The 18875-nt window shown below is 40.9% G+C and overlaps 2 protein-coding genes across 7 annotated transcripts; both read left to right on the forward strand.

Moving 5' to 3' along the window:
• Positions 1-8706: 8706 nt before the first annotated feature.
• UK114 (reactive intermediate imine deaminase A homolog UK114) lies at positions 8707-9707 on the forward strand. 2 transcript variants are annotated; one of them, XM_017241463.3, is made up of 4 exons: positions 8707-8882; positions 8947-9176; positions 9409-9550; positions 9626-9707. In XM_017241463.3, exons 1-3 carry the CDS (start codon positions 8818-8820, stop codon positions 9528-9530), a joined length of 417 nt encoding a protein of 138 aa, XP_017096952.1. In that variant the 5' UTR covers positions 8707-8817; the 3' UTR covers positions 9531-9550; positions 9626-9707. The 2 variants fall into 2 exon arrangements, with proteins under 2 accessions (XP_017096952.1, XP_017096951.1); XM_017241462.3 differs by lacking the exon at positions 9626-9707 and having other exon boundaries at positions 8708-8882; positions 9409-9596.
• A 1746-nt stretch (positions 9708-11453) lies between these two features.
• Cul3 (cullin 3) lies at positions 11454-18307 on the forward strand. Of its 5 annotated transcripts, none has more exons than XM_017241571.3 (11): positions 11454-11645; positions 12469-12703; positions 14393-14776; positions 14837-15598; positions 15660-15830; positions 15892-16062; positions 16132-16246; positions 16313-16455; positions 16518-16741; positions 16800-16938; positions 16995-18307. In XM_017241571.3, exons 2-11 carry the CDS (start codon positions 12644-12646, stop codon positions 17145-17147), a joined length of 2322 nt encoding a protein of 773 aa, XP_017097060.1. In that variant the 5' UTR covers positions 11454-11645; positions 12469-12643; the 3' UTR covers positions 17148-18307. The 5 variants fall into 5 exon arrangements, with proteins under 5 accessions (XP_017097060.1, XP_017097061.1, XP_070132901.1 ...); XM_017241572.3 differs by lacking the exon at positions 11454-11645 and adding an exon at positions 11824-11955; XM_070276800.1 differs by lacking the exons at positions 11454-11645; positions 12469-12703 and adding exons at positions 13168-13360; positions 13411-14313.
• Positions 18308-18875: the final 568 nt, after the last annotated feature.

Consider the following 18875-nt stretch of genomic DNA (forward strand, 5'->3'; position numbering starts at 1 on the left):
GGGGTTGGGGGTGGGCGCTGGGCGCTGGCACTGGGACTGGCAATCGAGAGTTGTGAGTCGCGAGCCACCCACCGCCGCCCCCAGATGACGCAACAGGGTGCCCAGCGCAGGCGTCTATAAATAAACCAACCGCCAAAGTAAATCAAAACAAGGCACGAACATGTGGCGCTTGCAGTTTTCAGTTTTTCCTGCTTCAACTTCAAATCCCGGCTTAGGCTTTAGCTCCGACTTGCAACTTGCAACAGGATCAAGTGGGCCGACATGATCGGGTGTGGTCGCCCATGTGATATGTGTCCAGAATCCAGATCGTTTTTTTTTTGGTTGGATTTGTTGGGGCTGCTGGACTTGGATTTTGTGGATTTGTCATCCCCCATCTGGGCGACATAAATTCGTTACGCATTTTTCCAAGCCAAGTTGCGGCCCAGCACACAATGCGGCCATAATGTTTCCGTTTCTGGGCTTTTGATCTGGGCCGTGTTGTCAACATCTTATTCCGCTCCTGACATGATTGATTTTTCATGTTTTGTGGCAAAGTGGAAGCCACTCTGGGGGTCACTCGGTGGACTTTCTAAAAAAATATTTCACTCATGTTCGACACACTCATCGAAAGAAATAATACAGTGAGAATAAAGGTAAAGGTCCTAAGGGAAAACTATATTAGGCCAAAAACTAAATAAAATTTATAATCTAATATATTTTATAAATAGCTAACATTTAAATTTAGTTCTTAGGTTGAAAACTTTAAAAATCTTCATAACTATTCTCTGTGTAATAAAAATTGTAAAAGAATTTCGAGAAAAGTGTTTCCCCTGGAGATGGAAACCTGGCTGCTTTGGCAACGTTTTGACTTTGGTTTTTAGCCATATTTGGTTACATTCTCACCTCCTACATTACCTCCATTTGGCAGCAGCAACAACATCAGTTTTTGATGGCTGTAAAAGTGCCTTAAAACGTTTGTAATTGAAATTTATTGTGCCGCAAGTGTTGCACAAATTATTTTGTTTGATATGGCCGAGAGGGCCCCCGAGTTTCAAGATTCCAGTTCCAAGATTCAAGTGTGTTTTTCCCGACCGAAGGGGCCCAAGAATCGTCGTCGCTTAGTGGAGCAATCAATCGAATATATATGGCCAGAAACTGGGAAAAACACTTAGGCCAAGACGATTTCATTTGGCTTTATAGCTGACCAAAAAGCCTCAGCCATGTGAGAAAAACTCGGTGTGCGGAAAACTAAAGCAGACGATGGAGAAGAATTGGGCTGGGAAAAAGTTATTAATATGGGTCGATTGGCCCGGGGCTCTCCATTCCTTTGACTTGGCTTCTTCTAGCCTGCTGCAGAGTTTTCTTCCAATTTTGGTAGCTTGATTTGTCACGATGTTTTTTTTTCCCTCAACCAACTTTTGGGATTTACCTTTTTTTTGTTATTTTTTTGCGGCTTGGTTTTTTGTTGCAACTGGGAGAAGACAAACAAATTGGTCTGTAGTTGAAAATTGACAAGAATTTCGTGACTTTGTCACCTCTTTTTTCCCTTTTTTTTTTGTAAAGGTTTGTTGTTTTTTGGGATTTTTTGTCGAGGAGATCTTACAACGCCCTCGAAGGCAGCAGGAGCTTTCTTTCCTTGTGGCCTCCGCTCGTTAAGTGGCAGCCAGCGCGTGCGCATTGAAGTCGCTCCACCGGCTCCAGTTGCAGTTGCCCCTGCTCCTTTACCACTTGCCCCGTGCACCTCCTTGGGCGCCCCAATAAAGAGCCACCGCCCCCGACCCCTTAAAATCACTTCATCATCGGACATTGGGCCATTCTAAAGTCAAAGCTGCGACTGCAAAACTCTTGTCAGATTTATTTGCTGTTGTCTGGCAGCTTTTGGTTTTTTTTGGCTGGTAGTGTTGTGGTTTTTGGCCAAGTTTTATAGGGTAGTATATACCTATAGTAATGATGCTCACTTACCTAATTTCAAACTAGATTATTTATTAATACTTGTTATTTTTATTGAAAACATCTTTTTAATTTATTTGATTTTCAATCAGTTTTTGAAAACTATTTTATTCACTTTTTTAAGCCTTAAAGAGCATTACCAATTCCTTACCAATTTCATTCGATTTGTTTTGATTTCTGTTTGTTTCTTAACCCTTTCTTCGGTTGTTTTTTGTTTTATTTTGGTGTTTGGTGTATTTGCGGCACTACCTGTAACCTTTTGCACTTGGTACCCTTTTTTCAATTTAATGAATTTTTTTTTTTCCAACCGTTTTCTTTTTCTGCAACCCACTGACAGGCTACAAGGGGCCAGCGAGAAAAGGCAGTCGAGGATTTAAATGTTTGTACAATATAAGGCTGGGTTGTCGCCTCGAATTTCCATTTATTTTCGCTGTTATCAGTTGGGAATCGACGGGAGTGGGCCATATACACTCAAATACTTACCAATTTCACCGGCAACGCCCTGAATATGTTTCGCCACCCAATTGGGGAATATGTTTTTGTTCTGTCCTTCAACAGAGAGAACCCATTCAATTGTTATGTTTATGGCCAAGTTTATAAACATTTTCGGCTAGACGGCCAAATTGAGAAGAGCAGAACCAAAAATTCGTGTCTTTTACCTTGGTGACACCACCTCCAAAAAGTGTATTTTTTTAAGTCATCGGATGCACTCAAAAAATTTTATGATTGGAAACACTTATTATATTTTTAAGCTTAAAAAACCTTTCAAGAAACTTCTTAAATGGAAGCCTTACTCTTAATATCTGTTGAACAAATTTTGAAAAATAGTGAACATTGCTTGTGAAATGATAGTAGAAGTGTCTCTGTCTCTGATGTTTTATTATTTAGGCCAACAGTTGTACCTACTCCTCCTCTACACCAAGACCCATACCCATTGGCAATATGAGTTGACATTAGGGAGAACATGGCCAAGAGGCGCGCAACTCGCTACTCGCATCCCATGGACCATTGGCATCACCATCGCCCTAGACTGACCTCGTTGTACCTTGTTTGCTGCCTTGCCATTGTTATTGCTATTTTTGTTGTTGGCCAATTTGCTGCAATTGCATTTCCCAGTTGCCAACTTGAACTGCAACTCCAGCTCCAGCTCCAAGTGTGCCACTTTACTCGTCGAGATCATGTCGAGGCCAAAGGCAAAGTGGGTGAAAACCCAGAAAAAATGGCCAAAAATAAGTCAATATTTGTGTTTGGAAAAATATGATCGAATTGGGTCACGTGATGCAATCTTATTTGGCTTGGTTCTGGCTCATGCTTTCGGCCCAGGTGGGTCATACGTGAGGCAGTTCAGTTATTGGTAATTGCTTTTGGTATCTCTGATATATCCACAACCTGACCTCTTGTGGTTCCTCTCCAGATTCTTGAATAATGGTGCCAACCATTAACATCTCTTGCTGATTCCATATCTCGCACGCGTCTCCTGCAACATCCACATGGGTTTCTTGTTGCCACTCTCCGCCTTTGAGCAAACAACAATCAATAAGGCAAGTGCCACGCCCCACTTTAAGGCCTGTGCATATATGTATGAATATAGGCCTGCCACAAATTTGCCCCTGCCAATAATTCAATTAGGTAGCAGCCAAGGAGCTAAGAAGCCAGGGAAGGATGCTGGCAGCGAAACATTTATTTCACAATTGGCGCACATTAATCAAGGGGGCCTGGTGATCCCAGGGTGGAGCCGAGTGCCACAACAAGTACCTAAGATGCCTTTTGCCTGGCTGCAATTAAAAGTAGATTAATAATTCGCCTCCTTCGGGGTCTCCCCTCGAAATGAGTATCGAGGAGTTCAGGTGTAGGCAACGTTGTCGTTGTCGTTGTCATCCTCACTTTCCTAGGACTGGTTGGCTGGCTGGCTATTTCTGTCGGGTATCTCGTATTACCCAGGGGTAATGTGGGGGTCGGGACTAGCACACTTTAATTGCACATTTCATACTTGTTAATTTTTCAATTTTCCTGCCCACCGACTGCGACGTTGAGCGGTTGACCACTTGCCAAATGTCGAATGTTAAATGTTCAGTGCCGAATGAATGCTGGATGCTGGATGTTGAACGTTCGTTTGTCATCGAGCGGCAGCAACTTGAGACTCGATGGACCCCTAAGACCACACAGACGCTGCAGCAACTGGCTCTTAGATACACTAAGAAAAATATGAACTAAAGGTAAATATTTTAAAAATCTTAAGAAAACTAAACTGTATGCATTTTCACTGTGTTCCTTTGCTCCCGTGGCGGCTGCTGCTCCCAATCGATACAGGTGGACATGCGACTGACCCACCTCGATGCTCAGCGGGCGGCGCAGCTGCTGCAACTGTGGGGGCGCCAGTCCTAGCCCCAGCCCGGCCCCCACCCCTCTTTTTAGAGGGGAACGCTTTTCACTACATTTGAACCAAATTAATTGCTAGCGATTAAATTTCAAATTTTCCATGCAAGCCCATAGCTTGCAATCCCATTCGCTTCCGTGCGGCTAGTTTTGCGTGAGCCCGAGAGTCCGTCGCTGCCTTGCCACAACTTGCCCCGTACTTGCCACAAAAGTTATAAAGTGAAAATCATTAGTTTTCATTTGTGGCGTTTAGGGCGTGTGCTGACTATCCACTGCCATGGGATCGGGATCGTGCAGCTATTTTGCATTGCAAATTAAACGAAAAATAAAGCACACACTCAAAGTGCAATTTTCACTTGCGCGACTCGAACATTTGTTGCATCTGAGCATCGTTTTGGCAGTTGCATGTCAACTCCGCTCGCCGTGTCCTGTGGAGATCTGGCCGCCGAAGGCGTGGCCGGGGCGGGGCTGGGTCGGCGGCAATTAAAGCCATTGGAGAGGCACCCCTGACAGATTTGAACGTGGGCGTTTCGGATACGAGAGGTTCGAAATGCCCGAATGGGCGGATGGCAAATGCAATAGAAAGGTAGCGAATGGGCTTCGAAATTTACCCATTCATAAATAAAAGCATTTGCATGCAGCAATATTTATTGCCTTCTCAATAGTGGATTTCAAAAATGAAATACCAAATTAAAAATCTATTAAGGTATTCCACTCAAGAATCGGGAACCGCTAAGATCTGGCTTTCGCTGAAGGCTATAGTCACTCAATGGATTTTCCATTAGAAAATTTGACGAAAAATCTAAAAAATATTTTGTTTCTAGATTTTGATGCAGATTTATGGAGAATCAAATCAAATGTGTACAAATCATTTAAGGTATTCCGCTTCAGAATCGGATGTAAATTGCCAAAGATATGATCTTCGCAGTGGGTCATATTGTCCCCCAAGCATTTTTTAGGATTTTCAAGGGGGTCCATCAGAAAATTTGACGAAAAATCTAAAAAATATTTTGCTTCTAGATTTTCATGCAGATTTATGGAGAATCGATGCGCAAGTCATTTAAGGTATTCCGCTTCAAAATCGGATGTAAATTGCCAAAGATATGGTCTTCGCAGTGGGTCATATTGTTCCACCAAGCATTTTTCAGGATTTTCAGGGGGGTTTATCAGAAAATTTTACGAAAAATTTAAAAAATATATTGTTTTTAGATTCGGATGCAGATTTATGGAGAATCGATCCACAAATCATTTAAGGTATTCCGCTTCAGAATCGGATGTAAACTACCAAAGATATGGTCTTCGCAGTGGGTCATATTGTTCCTCCAAGCATTTTTCAGGATTTTCAAGGGGGTCCATCAGAAAATTTGACGAAAAATCTAAAAACCATGTTGTTTCTAGATTTTGATAAAGATTTATGGAGAATCGATGTACAAATCGTTTAAGGTATTCCACTTCAGAATCGGATGTAAATTGCCAAAGATATGGTCTTCGCAGTGGGTCATATTGTTCCCCCAAGCATTTTTCAGGATTTTCATGGGGGTCCATCAGAAAATTTGACGAAAAATTTAAAAAATATTTTGTTTCTAGATTCGGATGCAGATTTATGGAGAATCGATCCACAAATCGTTTAAGGTATTCCGCTTCAGAATCGGATGTGAATTGCCAAAGATATGGTCTTCGCAGTGGGTCGCATTGTCCCCCAAGCATTTTTCAGAATTTTCAAGGGGGTCCATCAGAAAATTTGACAAAAAATCTAAAAACCATGTTGTTTCTAAATTTTGATGAAGATTTATGGAGAATCGCTGTACAAATCGTTTAAGGTATTCCGCTTCAGAATCGGATGTAAATTGCCAAAGATATGGTCTTCGCAGTGGGTCATATTGTTCCACCAAGCATTTTTCAGGATTTTGAAGGGGGTCCATCAGAAAATTTGACGAAAAATCTAAAAAATATTTTGTTTCTAGATATGGCTTTCGATGGGGATGATATTATGCCTCCAAGGCTTTTCCGGATTTTAAAGGATATAACATACAATTTGTAGAGAATCGGGCTATATGTTTTCATTTTTAGGGGAACATCCATAAAAAGCTCCATAAACTTTAGTCAAAAATATGCTTATCCCGTCATATTTTAGATAATTGTTGGCTGCAATTTTTCACGGATCGTCCTTGAAATTCGATACGCCTCTGCCGCCACTTAACGACCGGCATTCTATTTCTGACCAATATCGTGCTTGAGATTAGTCGCGTCAATAGCACTATAAACATAAATCTGCTGTTTAATAGGCAGGAAGGTGGACCTAGACAAAGTGGCTACCAGTCTGCAGATATCCAGTAGTAACCCTCCTCTCGCTGCGGCAGACCGCCAATTACGCAGCAAATTAAAATCAAATAATTTAGCATGAAAATCGAGAGAGCCATAAAAATCACATGCAAATTATAGAGTATCCAATAACCAGAGCAAGTGGCAGTAGCCCCTGTTGCAGTTGCAGTTACCTTACCTCCATCTCCATCTCCGGCTGAGAAATCGTTGTAATTTGCGCCATGGAGAGACCTGTCCCAGCAGCATCAGTTCCAGACCAGCAGTTTCAGTTTTAAGAGCCGGAGGCGATCCAATAAAGCCTTAAACAAATGAAGTTATTTGAGCCAATAAAAAATGGCAGCCACAAAATGATGGGGAGCCGTCCCAAGGAGTATGTCAGGTGGAAAGGGAAAGTTGTGGATTTGGTTCTTGGTTAGTTTTTGTTCAGGTGCGGATTCTTTTGTTCTGAAAAATCTTAAATTGGATTAAAATTGTACTCATGTTATACAGGTACATCCTTTTAATGGAAGAAACCGCACCTGTTGACAATCAAAGTGACATGGACACGATCAATGGTTTGAGGCAATCGGCTACTCCTCCAACAAGTGGCATAAATACTGGACAACTAACCAGCATCTTCTTCCCGTAACTCCGGATCCTCAAGGGTTTAGGGTACAAAACCAGGTTTCAGAACATATCCAAGAATCAGGTTGTGGCCGTTTTGGCCCTTTCTTAATGCACACCTTTGGCCAGTACTGTAACTCATGGGCCATTTGTTATTTGCCAGATAATTATATGGCATCGTTTGCCTTATTTAGGGCTTTATTTATTAAAGCATTTAATGTAAAATTGTTTGTCCAGAGGCCAGGAGCCATCATTAAACAAAGTAAATTGTGTGTATAAATCAATACCGAGATGCGGCTAATTAATATCAATATTGATTTTGTTGACTCCAGAGCAACCCGCATACTCAATAAGAAAAATTAATAATATTAATAAATAAGAAAGAAAAAAAAAAAAAAAAAAGAATCCTGCAACTCCCACGAAGTTGGCCCTTTACTGTGAAATTACTTTTTTCCGATCCGGGGGACTTGCATATTTTATGCGCATAAAGTGGATCATAAAGTAATTAATGCACTAAAATGCGACATGAAAAGGCTTCGGGGCAGAGGCAGCCGAAAGAAATTTCTTTCAGCATTTCGTTGAATCTTCGTGGGATGGCTGGTAATATCAGCAACCGGAAAAACAATGCACTTAGAAAAATATAATTATTCGGAAATCTATATCCTGAAAACATGCTGAAAAGCACAGAATATTTTGGTGTGGCTAATAAACTATTTAAATCTTTTCTATAATTTGATATAATATTTTTTTTTATAATTTTTTTCACAGTACACCTGTGGCAGCAACAACAAAACGTCTGCAATCAATCTTGGGGCGGCGTTTTGCTGGGCGTGTTCTCTTTGCTCTGAAGTTGCACCTACGCTGGATGTTGCTGTTGCCGTTGCTGCTCATGTTGCTCATGTTGCAGTTGGGTGCAGCTTCAAGTCTCAGACTGGGATTAAGACCCTTTGCCACATTTCAGGATCGCCCCATCTTCTTCACATAATTACAGAGTCTTTTTCTTTCATTTTTTTTTTTATTTTTTGTGTTATTTTGGCATGCGTAAAGATTCTGAAAACGGGAACTCTTGCGATCAGAGCTGGGGCTTTCTTTTTACCTGGCTGACAGCGACTGACAGACAGCAATTGCCAAATAATAAATAATTAGTCAGGGCGGCCCTGGGGGCGTGGCTAAGTGACATGGCATGCATTTTTTATGGCGTTAAATCAAATATCGGTTGGCTAAAAAATTCACCAGCTAGGGAAAGCGCAGGCGACCCAAATTTTTTGGGATATCACGAATTAATAATTCCAAAGATAAAATGTTAATTAAGTTATCAAAGCTTATGATTTAATTAAAAAAATAATGCAATTTTAAATCTAAGAATACCTTGTATTAAATGTAAAATCTTAAAAACTTTCTACATCGTATTTCTAACAAAGCTTTTTAAGCTTTTTATAAAAAAAACATCTGGTTATCAGCTGTTTTCAGGTGTTTTCGCGGGAGATAGGCTGATACTGATATTAAAAGCCACTTTTTGAACATTTCATTAAATTGAAGCATTCGTCCAGTTCATTTCAGGCCGAGCACACAGTTTCCAAGTTCAAAATGTCAACGATTGTGAGGAAACTAATCAGCACTGCCAATGCGGCTAAGCCAGTAGCTCCCTATAAGTAAATAAGCGAATTAATAATTTTATATTATTATTTTTAAATAATATATTTAATTTTCTCTTAGCCAAGCTGTGGTGGCCGATCGTACTGTGTACGTATCTGGATGTCTGGGCCTGGACAAGGATACCATGAAGCTGGTTCCGGGTGGACCCACGGAGCAGGCGGAGAAAGCTCTGGAAAATCTGGAGGCCATCCTCAAGGCAGCCGATTCTGGAGTCGACCAGGTTATTAAGAACACCGTCTTCCTGAAGGATCTTAACGACTTTGGAGCTGTCAACGAAGTTTACAAAAAGGGTGAGTAAAGTGCAGTAAAAAACTCATAACTATTTCATAATTATAGTAACACCATCAAAATAATAAATGTTATTTTTAACCAATACCTACTGTATACCGGCCTTTGTGGCGTGCCGTTGATAAGGCAATCGGCATCGTTGCACCTTATCGCCCTGTTTATTGTTTACTGTAAACATTTTATGACATTTTTTACGAAAAAAATATGCTTTATGTCGCTTATCTTTACTTTCAGTGTTCAATAAGGACTTCCCGGCTCGTAGCTGTTTCCAAGTGGCCAAATTGCCCATGGATGCCCTGGTGGAGATCGAGTGCATTGCCTTGACCGGATCCGTCAAAACCGAAACTGTCCAATAGCAATCAAAGGCCAGTAAACTGTGAGATAATAAACTGAATTTATACTAGATACTTTATCAATTAAAATTTTGTTTTTATTCTAAAATCTTTTCTAGAATGTTTCCTATAAACAGAAAAGAAGTGGCAGTAATTTTAAATGTAATTAGTAAACCATCTGTGTGTAGTAATTTAGTAAATCGTCTTAGGTTTGTTTGTTTTTTTGGGCCAAAATGAAGCCATAAAAGCCAAGCAACATTTGTTGCATAAACTAGCAACATGCAACATGCAAGGAGCAACACACTTTGCATTTAAACCTTATATAGTTTACAATTTAGCGTGCGGCAATTTATCATTGTTGTTGGTTTGTTGGTACAGTGCTGCCGTGTGCGCCTTTTGTATTATATTTCATCAAATGTTGCTGCATAAATCACAGGTAACAGCAGAGCAGTAACTGCAACAGCAGCATGTTGCTAACGGTAGCCCCGCTTAGACAAAGCGTTTATTTCACATTCAAATTTAAAAGTTATTCATAATGCCAGTCGACGACGAGTTGCTTTTGTTTGTATTGTAATGCTCCATATTGATGGGGCTGCAGCATTACGAGAAGTACGAGGGGGATAGGCTCCTTTTTGGCCTTTTACGGTCGCCCGGGCCGACTCCTCGTGTTTGGTCTAGGCATTTGTTTTGATTTTTATTTAAATTTTCAGTGAATTTGTCTGCACTCGACTGCCTGTCGGATGATTTATTGTCCTTGTTGCCGCGAGTGCCTGGTGTGAATATGAGTGGTTGCGATGGGGCACGATTATGTGGCTATAAGCTAGTGACTATTTCCCCTTTACTACCATTCATTTTTTGTGGCAATACATATTTGCTATTTTTTTTTTTGTATGAGGATCCAGTGCATGTTGCACCCGCGGCGTGCAACATTTATGTTGATGTGGCCGGCGTGTAATTAATTCGCGGCGCATCAGCCGACAGTCGGGCATAAATGGTAATAAATACGCATGAATTGATGACAACAAACGAACACCTACGCAGAAGGCATAACCTGAAGAAGTACAACTAATTAATTTCGACGCACGACAAATGAAGCAGCCGCAAGGGACCCAAGACCCTGCCACAACTTGCAACCATGCAACCGTTGCTGTTGCGGTGAAAGTGCGCATAATTTACACGCAAGTCTGAAGTTGAAGTTATTCGCAAATTAAACTCACAATTTTGTTGTAAATTTTTTACCAATTTGCTTATCAGCCGGGCCACGAAGGCAGTGGGCCAGGGCGCGTCTCGTTGGCCAATTAAGAAAGCCGCATGCGGTAGCCGGCAAGGGGTATCCGTTTACAACCACTTTGTGTTTAATATTATTTTGTTTTTCTTCATTTTTTTTTTATTGGCAGGGTCAGTTGTCATAATTAAAATATTATTTGACCGAAGGGACCTTGCCGCAAGGTAATTAGTTAGCAAATTGAAAGCTTAATTCCTTAAATGATAAAAATATTTATTATTGAAATTCAAAGATTATTATGATTTTTAAAGTTATTTGTTTCTACGTCACATTCGTTTTAAAAAATCAAAAAATTGTCATTATATCAAAAAAGATAGCATTCCCTTACTAAAAACTTAAAATTATTAAATAGTTGAATTAAAATCATGTAGTAATCATTGCGCCATACTTTTAGGAAAGGATACATGATTTGAAAATTGTGTAGCATACCCTTAGGGATATTTTTCGATTTAATTTTAGAAGCAACTCTAAATCAATCTTTTATAAAAATATGTAAAAAATTATCATAAAAAACTAACGATAACCGTTATAGAATCCAAATTAATAAATACGTTCAATTTAAATTCAAAATTGTTAGAAAACTCTCATTTAATAGCCAAATCTACATCACTGTTTGGAAAACATAGCTGTTTCGATGTGGTGGCAGCTCTGGCACAGTGCGCAGATCCGGCATCCCTAGTACGAACTACAATCAATACAATTGCAAAATAGCTATGCTAGTAATTTTAATAAATAGCAACAAATCGATAAAAATAGCAACAAGAGCAATATTTGTGCTTCTGCACCAGTGAATTTATTTTCGGTGAAGCGAAATCTAAAGGATATTTGGATCCAGCGCCGCTTAGAAAGCAAAGGTACAAAAACATACACACGCAGGCACAGACGGTGAGACAGACATTCACGCACGCACTCACACAGGCACACACATTCGGGCAAACGCACACACATTTAACCCCACCAGTCTTTTTTTTTTCCAGAAAGTAAAGACTGTAAAGAAAAAAAAAATTATTAAATTTTAAGGCTTATAGGCCGGTGTTGTAGTGCAGAGTATATTCTTAGGATATATTTTTTTTTTAGGATACGGCATGGCAATAGGTTTCCATTCAATTGCATGCAGTTCTCGCACATACTTGTGTACATAACAATTACATATATTGTCGCCGTGTGAGTATTTTCTTTTTTTTTTCTGTTTTCTGTTTCTTTGGGGAGAGATCTGCAGTGGAATATGCGTATAGTATATAGACGATGGATTCTGCGACAAAGGAAGTGGCGGCGCAGTTCTTGATCGTTGACTCCTCGGATCCACAATTGCGAAATATTTGCGATAAAAAAAGGAAAACCGCCGCCGCCGCCGCTTCCCCAAATAGAAAAACATACATACGTGACATTAGGGGGGGAATCCCTCTAGAAACAGTCAAAAACTTCTCTCAAAAACAAAGACATATGGTTCGAAACTATGATTACATTTTTGTTAAATAAATTAATTTTAAATCACTTCCGTTTTAGGGTTTTTTTTACCCGCTTTTTAAGACTCCCCCCTTAATAGCAGATGTTGTATCGGGTGTGTGTGCTTTGACACCCTAACATTTGAGTGGGAAAGCTTGCAAAAATACTTTCGATACCCATACCAATACCTTGATATCCGTGAAATACAGCAAACTCATCTTTGACTTTCAGAAAAACCATCCAAGACTGAGAACTCCGCCTTTGTGGGTCAACTAGTTAAACACATCCGAGTGGGCGACTCTGTTGTTGTGAGTGGAAAGCCAAGCGATCTGCAGAAGCTGCAGCTCCCTGCTCCGGAGTCCGGACCGCCAATACAGTGGAGGAGCAGTGCCGACGCCTCAGAAGCATGAATCTGCGGGGAAATCCTCCAAAGAAGGAGGGCAAAATGCGCATACGCGCCTTTCCGGTAAGACCTAAACAAAAGGATGTTCGGGGAATCCCCCCTGAGATTTTATAAAAGTTAAGCTCATCAGAAATTGTATAACAAATAATAATATTATCAATATGATTGATTTTTAGGAATTTTTATGAATATTAGATCATAAGCTTTGTATGTTACATGATGTATTGTCCTAAAATTTGGAATTATTCATAATATATGTTTATTTTTACATAAGTACCTTTATTGTATAATCATTACACAACAGTACTAAATAGAATACCCTATGTATTTCCAATTTACCTGCAATAACCTGCAATTCTTTCGACTATAGCATGAATTGGCAAAATTTCCCGATAAGATAATTCCTAGGACTGGCGTACTTTGTCCCCAGGAAAAAAAAAACATTACAAAACACTAGCAGGCGGCTATTTCATCAATATTAGTAAAAATATTTATAAAATATCCCAACAATTCAAATACTTTTGTCAATCGAGAATCTAAAACAACTCCGCGTCTACCGAAAAAATCCGTTTCGTTCATCTGTCAGGCTACAGGAATACGGAAACAACCTAAACCCAGAACACTCTTATAAAACGCTCCATCAAAAAAAAAAAAATAATAAATGAGAAAAATAACAAAAAAACAACAACAAGCCAACTTCAAAACACCGGCCGGGGCAGGGTAAATTCGAGCACATTCTAGTTTTTAAGTTACAACCAATAGAAACGTAGTTTTTTAAGAAATTATTGTTCCCCCCACAACAGACACGAAAAGACCGTGTAGGACCTGTATGAGGAGAGCAGGGTGAAGGGCGAGGAGACGCGAGACAGCGAGCATAGTCCATTGAGGAGGAAGAAGTGCAGCAGTGGATCAGGACCGCGAGTGGCGGATGTATAGCAAAAGCCGTCATCATTAGGCCGTCAAACCGAAGTCGGTCCCGCACGGCACCGGCAGCGGGACATCAGCAGGCCCGCCGCTCACAGGCGCTGGGCGAGGATCAGCGAGTCCATCGTGAGCGTGAACGTGATCGGGATCGTGATCGGGATCGCGAACGTGAGCGGCAAAGGTTTAGTGACCAGGAACAGTATCGTCATTCGATGCACGGACGCGATCACCGCCATCACCAACATCATCATCAGACGGATCAACTGAACAACCTCAACGTCCGCCAGCATAGTCGCATTGTGGCCGGCTCCAACAACTTCAATGCAGCAAGTGGCAATGGCAATGTTAATGGTGTCGCCACTATGGACACCGGAGCAGTCTGCCGGATCTCCAGGCAACAGGCCCGCAATGTGAGCCACAACGTGTCCAACGCCTCCTTTGCGTCCCAGCAGCAACAACACAATCTCCAGGTGCTGCAGCAACATCGTCCGCCACCTTCTGGGACGGCTAGTCTCCAGCGGCGCTCGCATCACCATCATTCCACCAGATCTGATCGAAATGCAGCACCACCGGTTACCACCCCAACTGCCGCACCCGTTTCCAATAACACTGAAGCTACCAGTACTACCACTGCCACTACCTCAGATGCCACCGATATCGATAACGAGGCTTCAACATCGTCAGGAACTGGGGCCCCAGGCGGCCATTATCCACTCTGGCTGCCCGAGTACAAGCGCAAAGCTTTTAATGTTAGAAGATCCTATTACATTCATCCTTTAAGCTTCCATTTCCGCACTATACTAATCGATTACCCCTCTTTTCTTGCAGGCCTCCATGGACGAAAAGTACGTGGAAACCATTTGGGCCAGCCTTAAGAATGCCATTCAGGAAATTCAGAAGAAAAACAACTCGGGATTGTCGTTCGAACAGCTCTATCGCAATGCCTACAACATGGTGTTGCACAAACACGGCAACAGACTGTATTATGGACTTCGGGAAGTGGTCTCCGAGCATCTGGAACACAAGGTGCGAACGGAGGTACTCGAGAGTCTGCACAGTAATTTCCTGCCCAAGTTGAATCAAGCCTGGACCGATCACCAGACCTCGATGGTAATGATCCGCGACATACTCATGTACATGGACAGAGTTTATGTGCAGCAGCGAGAGGTGGACAATGTATACAATCTGGGATTGATTCTGTTTAGAGATCAGGTATGAACTATCTTGTAAATGGTACATCTTCCAGTCCAAACTAATGACTTGTCCTCTTAGGTTGTTCGCTTTTCGGAAATCCAAAAGGCACTGCGAGAGAAACTGCTCGGCATGGTGATGGAGGAGCGGCATGGAGAGGCCATTAACCATTTGGCCATCAAGAATGCCTGCAGTATGCTTATCACCTTGGGCATCAACTCACGCACAGTTTACGAGGAGGACTTCGAGAAGCCATTCCTCGCCCAGTCGGCGGCGTTCTACAAATTCGAGTCGCAGAACTTTCTTGCCGAGAACAACGCTGGCGTTTACATCAAGAAAGTAGAGGCACGCATCACGGAGGAGTCCTCGCGAGCGGCCCTCTATTTGGACAAGGACACAGAACCACGCATTGTGCGCGTCGTAGAAGAAGAACTGATCAAGAAGCACATGCGCCCCATTGTTGAAATGGAGAACTCGGGTGTGGTGTACATGATTAAGAATTCAAAGACCGAGGACCTGGCCTGCACATACAAGCTCTTCTCGAGACTGAAAGAGGAGGGCCTCAAGGTGATAGCCGATACCATGTCGGCGTATTTGCGCGAACAGGGACGCATGCTGGTCAAGGAGGAGGAGAACGGAAACACAAACCCCATTACGTTCGTGCAGAACCTTCTGGATCTCAAGGATCGCTTTGACCAGTTCCTGGTGCACTCATTCAGCAACGATCGCATCTTCAAGAACGTCATCTCATCCGATTTTGAACATTTCCTCAATCTGAACAACAAATCTCCAGAGTATCTGTCTCTATTCATAGACGACAAACTGAAAAAGGGCGGCAAGGGAGTGAGTATCTTAAATAATGAACATTTATTTTCATTTCTTAAGAGATATTCCTGCTTTATAGATGAGCGAGCAGGAGATTGAATCCATTTTGGACAAAACTATGGTGCTCTTCCGTTTCCTATTGGAGAAAGATGTCTTTGAGCGCTATTATAAGACGCATTTAGCCAAGCGATTGTTGCTAAACAAATCAGTCTCAGACGATTTCGAAAAGAACATGATATCCAAACTAAAGGTTAGTTTAATCTACTTTTAAAGTTTAAAAAGCAAAGTAATTCAAATTAATTCTATTTCAGACTGAATGCGGCTGTCAATTTACCTCGAAGCTAGAGGGCATGTTTAAGGATATGTCTGTCTCCAATACGATCATGGACGAGTTTAAAAACTTTGTAAATAATAACAATTTATCTCTGGGCGGTGTGGAACTTACGGTACGCATACTAACAACTGGTTTTTGGCCCACCCAGGTACGTTTCTTCAATAATTAATAAGCTTGAAAGTAAACTAATTAACTTAATTGCAATTCCTATGATTAGACGGCAACTCCCAACTGCAACATACCCGCCGCACCCCGCGAAGCCTTTGATATTTTCAAAAACTTCTATTTAAATAAGCACTCAGGTCGTCAGCTGACGTTACAGCCTCAAATGGGTGAGTATAATTAAATATATTAACTAAGTCCTAGTTCTAATGGTATTTCGTGGTTCTGTTTTCCAGGCACGGCTTATATTAACGCTGTGTTTTATGGCCGCAAAGCAGCAGACACTGAAAAGGATAAGGATGCCCCCAGCTCCAGCTCCACCGGCTGTGCTGTGCCCACCAACACACGCAAGCATATTCTGCAAGTGTCCACATACCAGGTGGGTTTTAAAGTAATTTCTTTTGAAAGAAACATTTAATATTTATATGTATCTCTTTTTAGATGTGCGTTTTGCTTCTATTTAACAACCGAGACGTTCTAACCTACGATGACATCCACCAGGAGACGGACATACCGGAAAGAGAGCTAGTCCGAGCTCTGCAATCTCTGTCCATGGGCAAGCCAGCGCAGCGACTGCTAGTCCGGAACTCTAAAACGAAAACTAAGGATATTGAACCTACGGATGAGTTCTATGTGAACGATGCTTTTGTATCCAAGTTCCACAGGTATAACTCACTAGATATCCATTAAAGACTTAATATATTTAATAACCTGTTATTCCAGGGTTAAGATTCAAACTGTGGCAGCCAAGGGTGAGTCGGAGCCAGAGCGCAAGGAGACACGCGGAAAAGTCGACGAGGATCGTAAGCACGAGATCGAAGCCGCTATTGTGCGCATCATGAAGGCGCGTAAGCGTATGGCTGTAAGTAATTATATTTTTAAAAATCTTATAGATATTAATAGATACTGTTTCTGTAGCACAACCTTCTGGTTTCGGACGTGACGTCGCAGTTAAAGTCGCGCTTCTTGCCGTCGCCTGTGTTTATTAAGAAGCGAATCGAGGGGCTCATCGAGCGTGAATATCTGCAACGATCGCCCGAGGATCGAAAGGTGTATAATTATTTGGCTTAAGCGGCGGCAGCGGCAGCGGCAGTGGCAGTATAATGAGCACGATCCGGATCATACTCATCTTTAAATTGCAAATTGCAAACTACAGTAAACCAATGAAGCTGAAAATCATCGCTCGAACAGCAGGCGCCTGGGAAATCGAGCAGCAATTATAATTTTGACCAAGATTATAGATGACTTACAGTCCAACCAACTGAAAGCATACAGTTACCAATAAGTGCGCCCCGAATTGTGAAATTCCTCTTTCGCAGACTCTCTTTTTTTGTAAGCCTGACATTCAAAATTGAACAGTTAAAAAATGCAATTGGATAACGCGAGCCACCTCACGACACAGCCTATTATCCTCCTAATATATTTTTCTTAATATTCTCTAATACTGTTGTGTTTCGGTTCATTTATGTTGCGCCTAGCAAGTGTATAGCAGTTCAAAGTTTCTTTTAAATCAGCATCCGCGCCGCCAACAATCAACACAACACCACCCACACACACCACACCACACACAACCACCCTCAGATACATTCACCCACATGAATCGTACGCCAAGCAACATACATAAGAGTAATAATGCATAATGCAAGCCCTTATTTTTAAGCAGATGAGTAAAAATTAACATCAATTTAAGCAAAAAAAAGGAATATTAATAACTATAAATATAGCTAAAATAATAAATTTATAAATGAATTATTAGTTTTAGTGCGCGTTTTATACGTCAGCCCTAAAACAAAAATCAAAATTCAAATCCCTGTTTTCAGAAAATATACACACATCTCTTTTTAGATTCATGTGAAAATGATTAAATGATTGCAATTAATGATTCCTATATTGATTTTTAATTACGCCCCTCTAAACGCACGTGTTTGAAACGAAGTGATTATGATAAACTGTATGAAAGTTGTTTTATCTATTAGTTGATATGTGGAATCGATTCCAAACATAAATGCAACAGTTTTATAATGGATTTGAATTAAGTAGGACGCAAACAATTCACTTTGATTTTATTAAATTATGGAAAATCAACTTAACGCCCGAACAAATAATACTAAAAAAAAAAATGATGTAGGGAGAAGGCGCGATTTAAAAAAAATTGTAAATATATATTTTTGTTCTTACATATGAGAAATCGATATAAATAAAACGTATATGAGCGTTAACATTTAATAAAATTGTTTGGTGTTTTTTTAATGTATTTTTTTTATCGGTGGGGCAATATCAATTGGCCCAAAACAAATAGCTTGCCGAATGGGCTTTAAGTTTTATACAAAAAAAAAAAAAAACAGCGCAACTTGGGCAAACAGCAATGACTTGCTTTTATTTTTTGGATATACTATGTGGAAGCCCCATCGTACCGCTAAGTTCTTGGGCAAACAGACCCGGGAGCGATCCAATCTGAGCCGATCCGACGCACTGATAAGCGCAGCGAGAGCGGGAGCGAGAAACGAACTGGGCTGGCTGGCTGCCTTCTCCTTGGCTGGGAATATTATATTGCCCCATAGAGTTGAGTGAGAATCGGTTTAGTACGCGATCGAGATACAATTTCAGTTTCAGCTTCGGTCTCCAGGGGAAAAGTTGTTTCGCCGAGCTCGCGGAATTTAGATTGTGGAAAAGCAAAAACAAAAACTAAAAAAAAATTCACAAAAAGCAACAACCAGCTGAAATCGTATACTTAATACGCGTGTGTGTAGCTCAAAAAAAAAAAACAAAAAACAAGAAATATATATATATATAAATAAA

This window comes from Drosophila bipectinata, chromosome 2L (assembly GCF_030179905.1).
Source record: "Drosophila bipectinata strain 14024-0381.07 chromosome 2L, DbipHiC1v2, whole genome shotgun sequence".
In the NCBI taxonomy this organism is placed as follows: Eukaryota; Metazoa; Arthropoda; class Insecta; order Diptera; family Drosophilidae; genus Drosophila; species Drosophila bipectinata.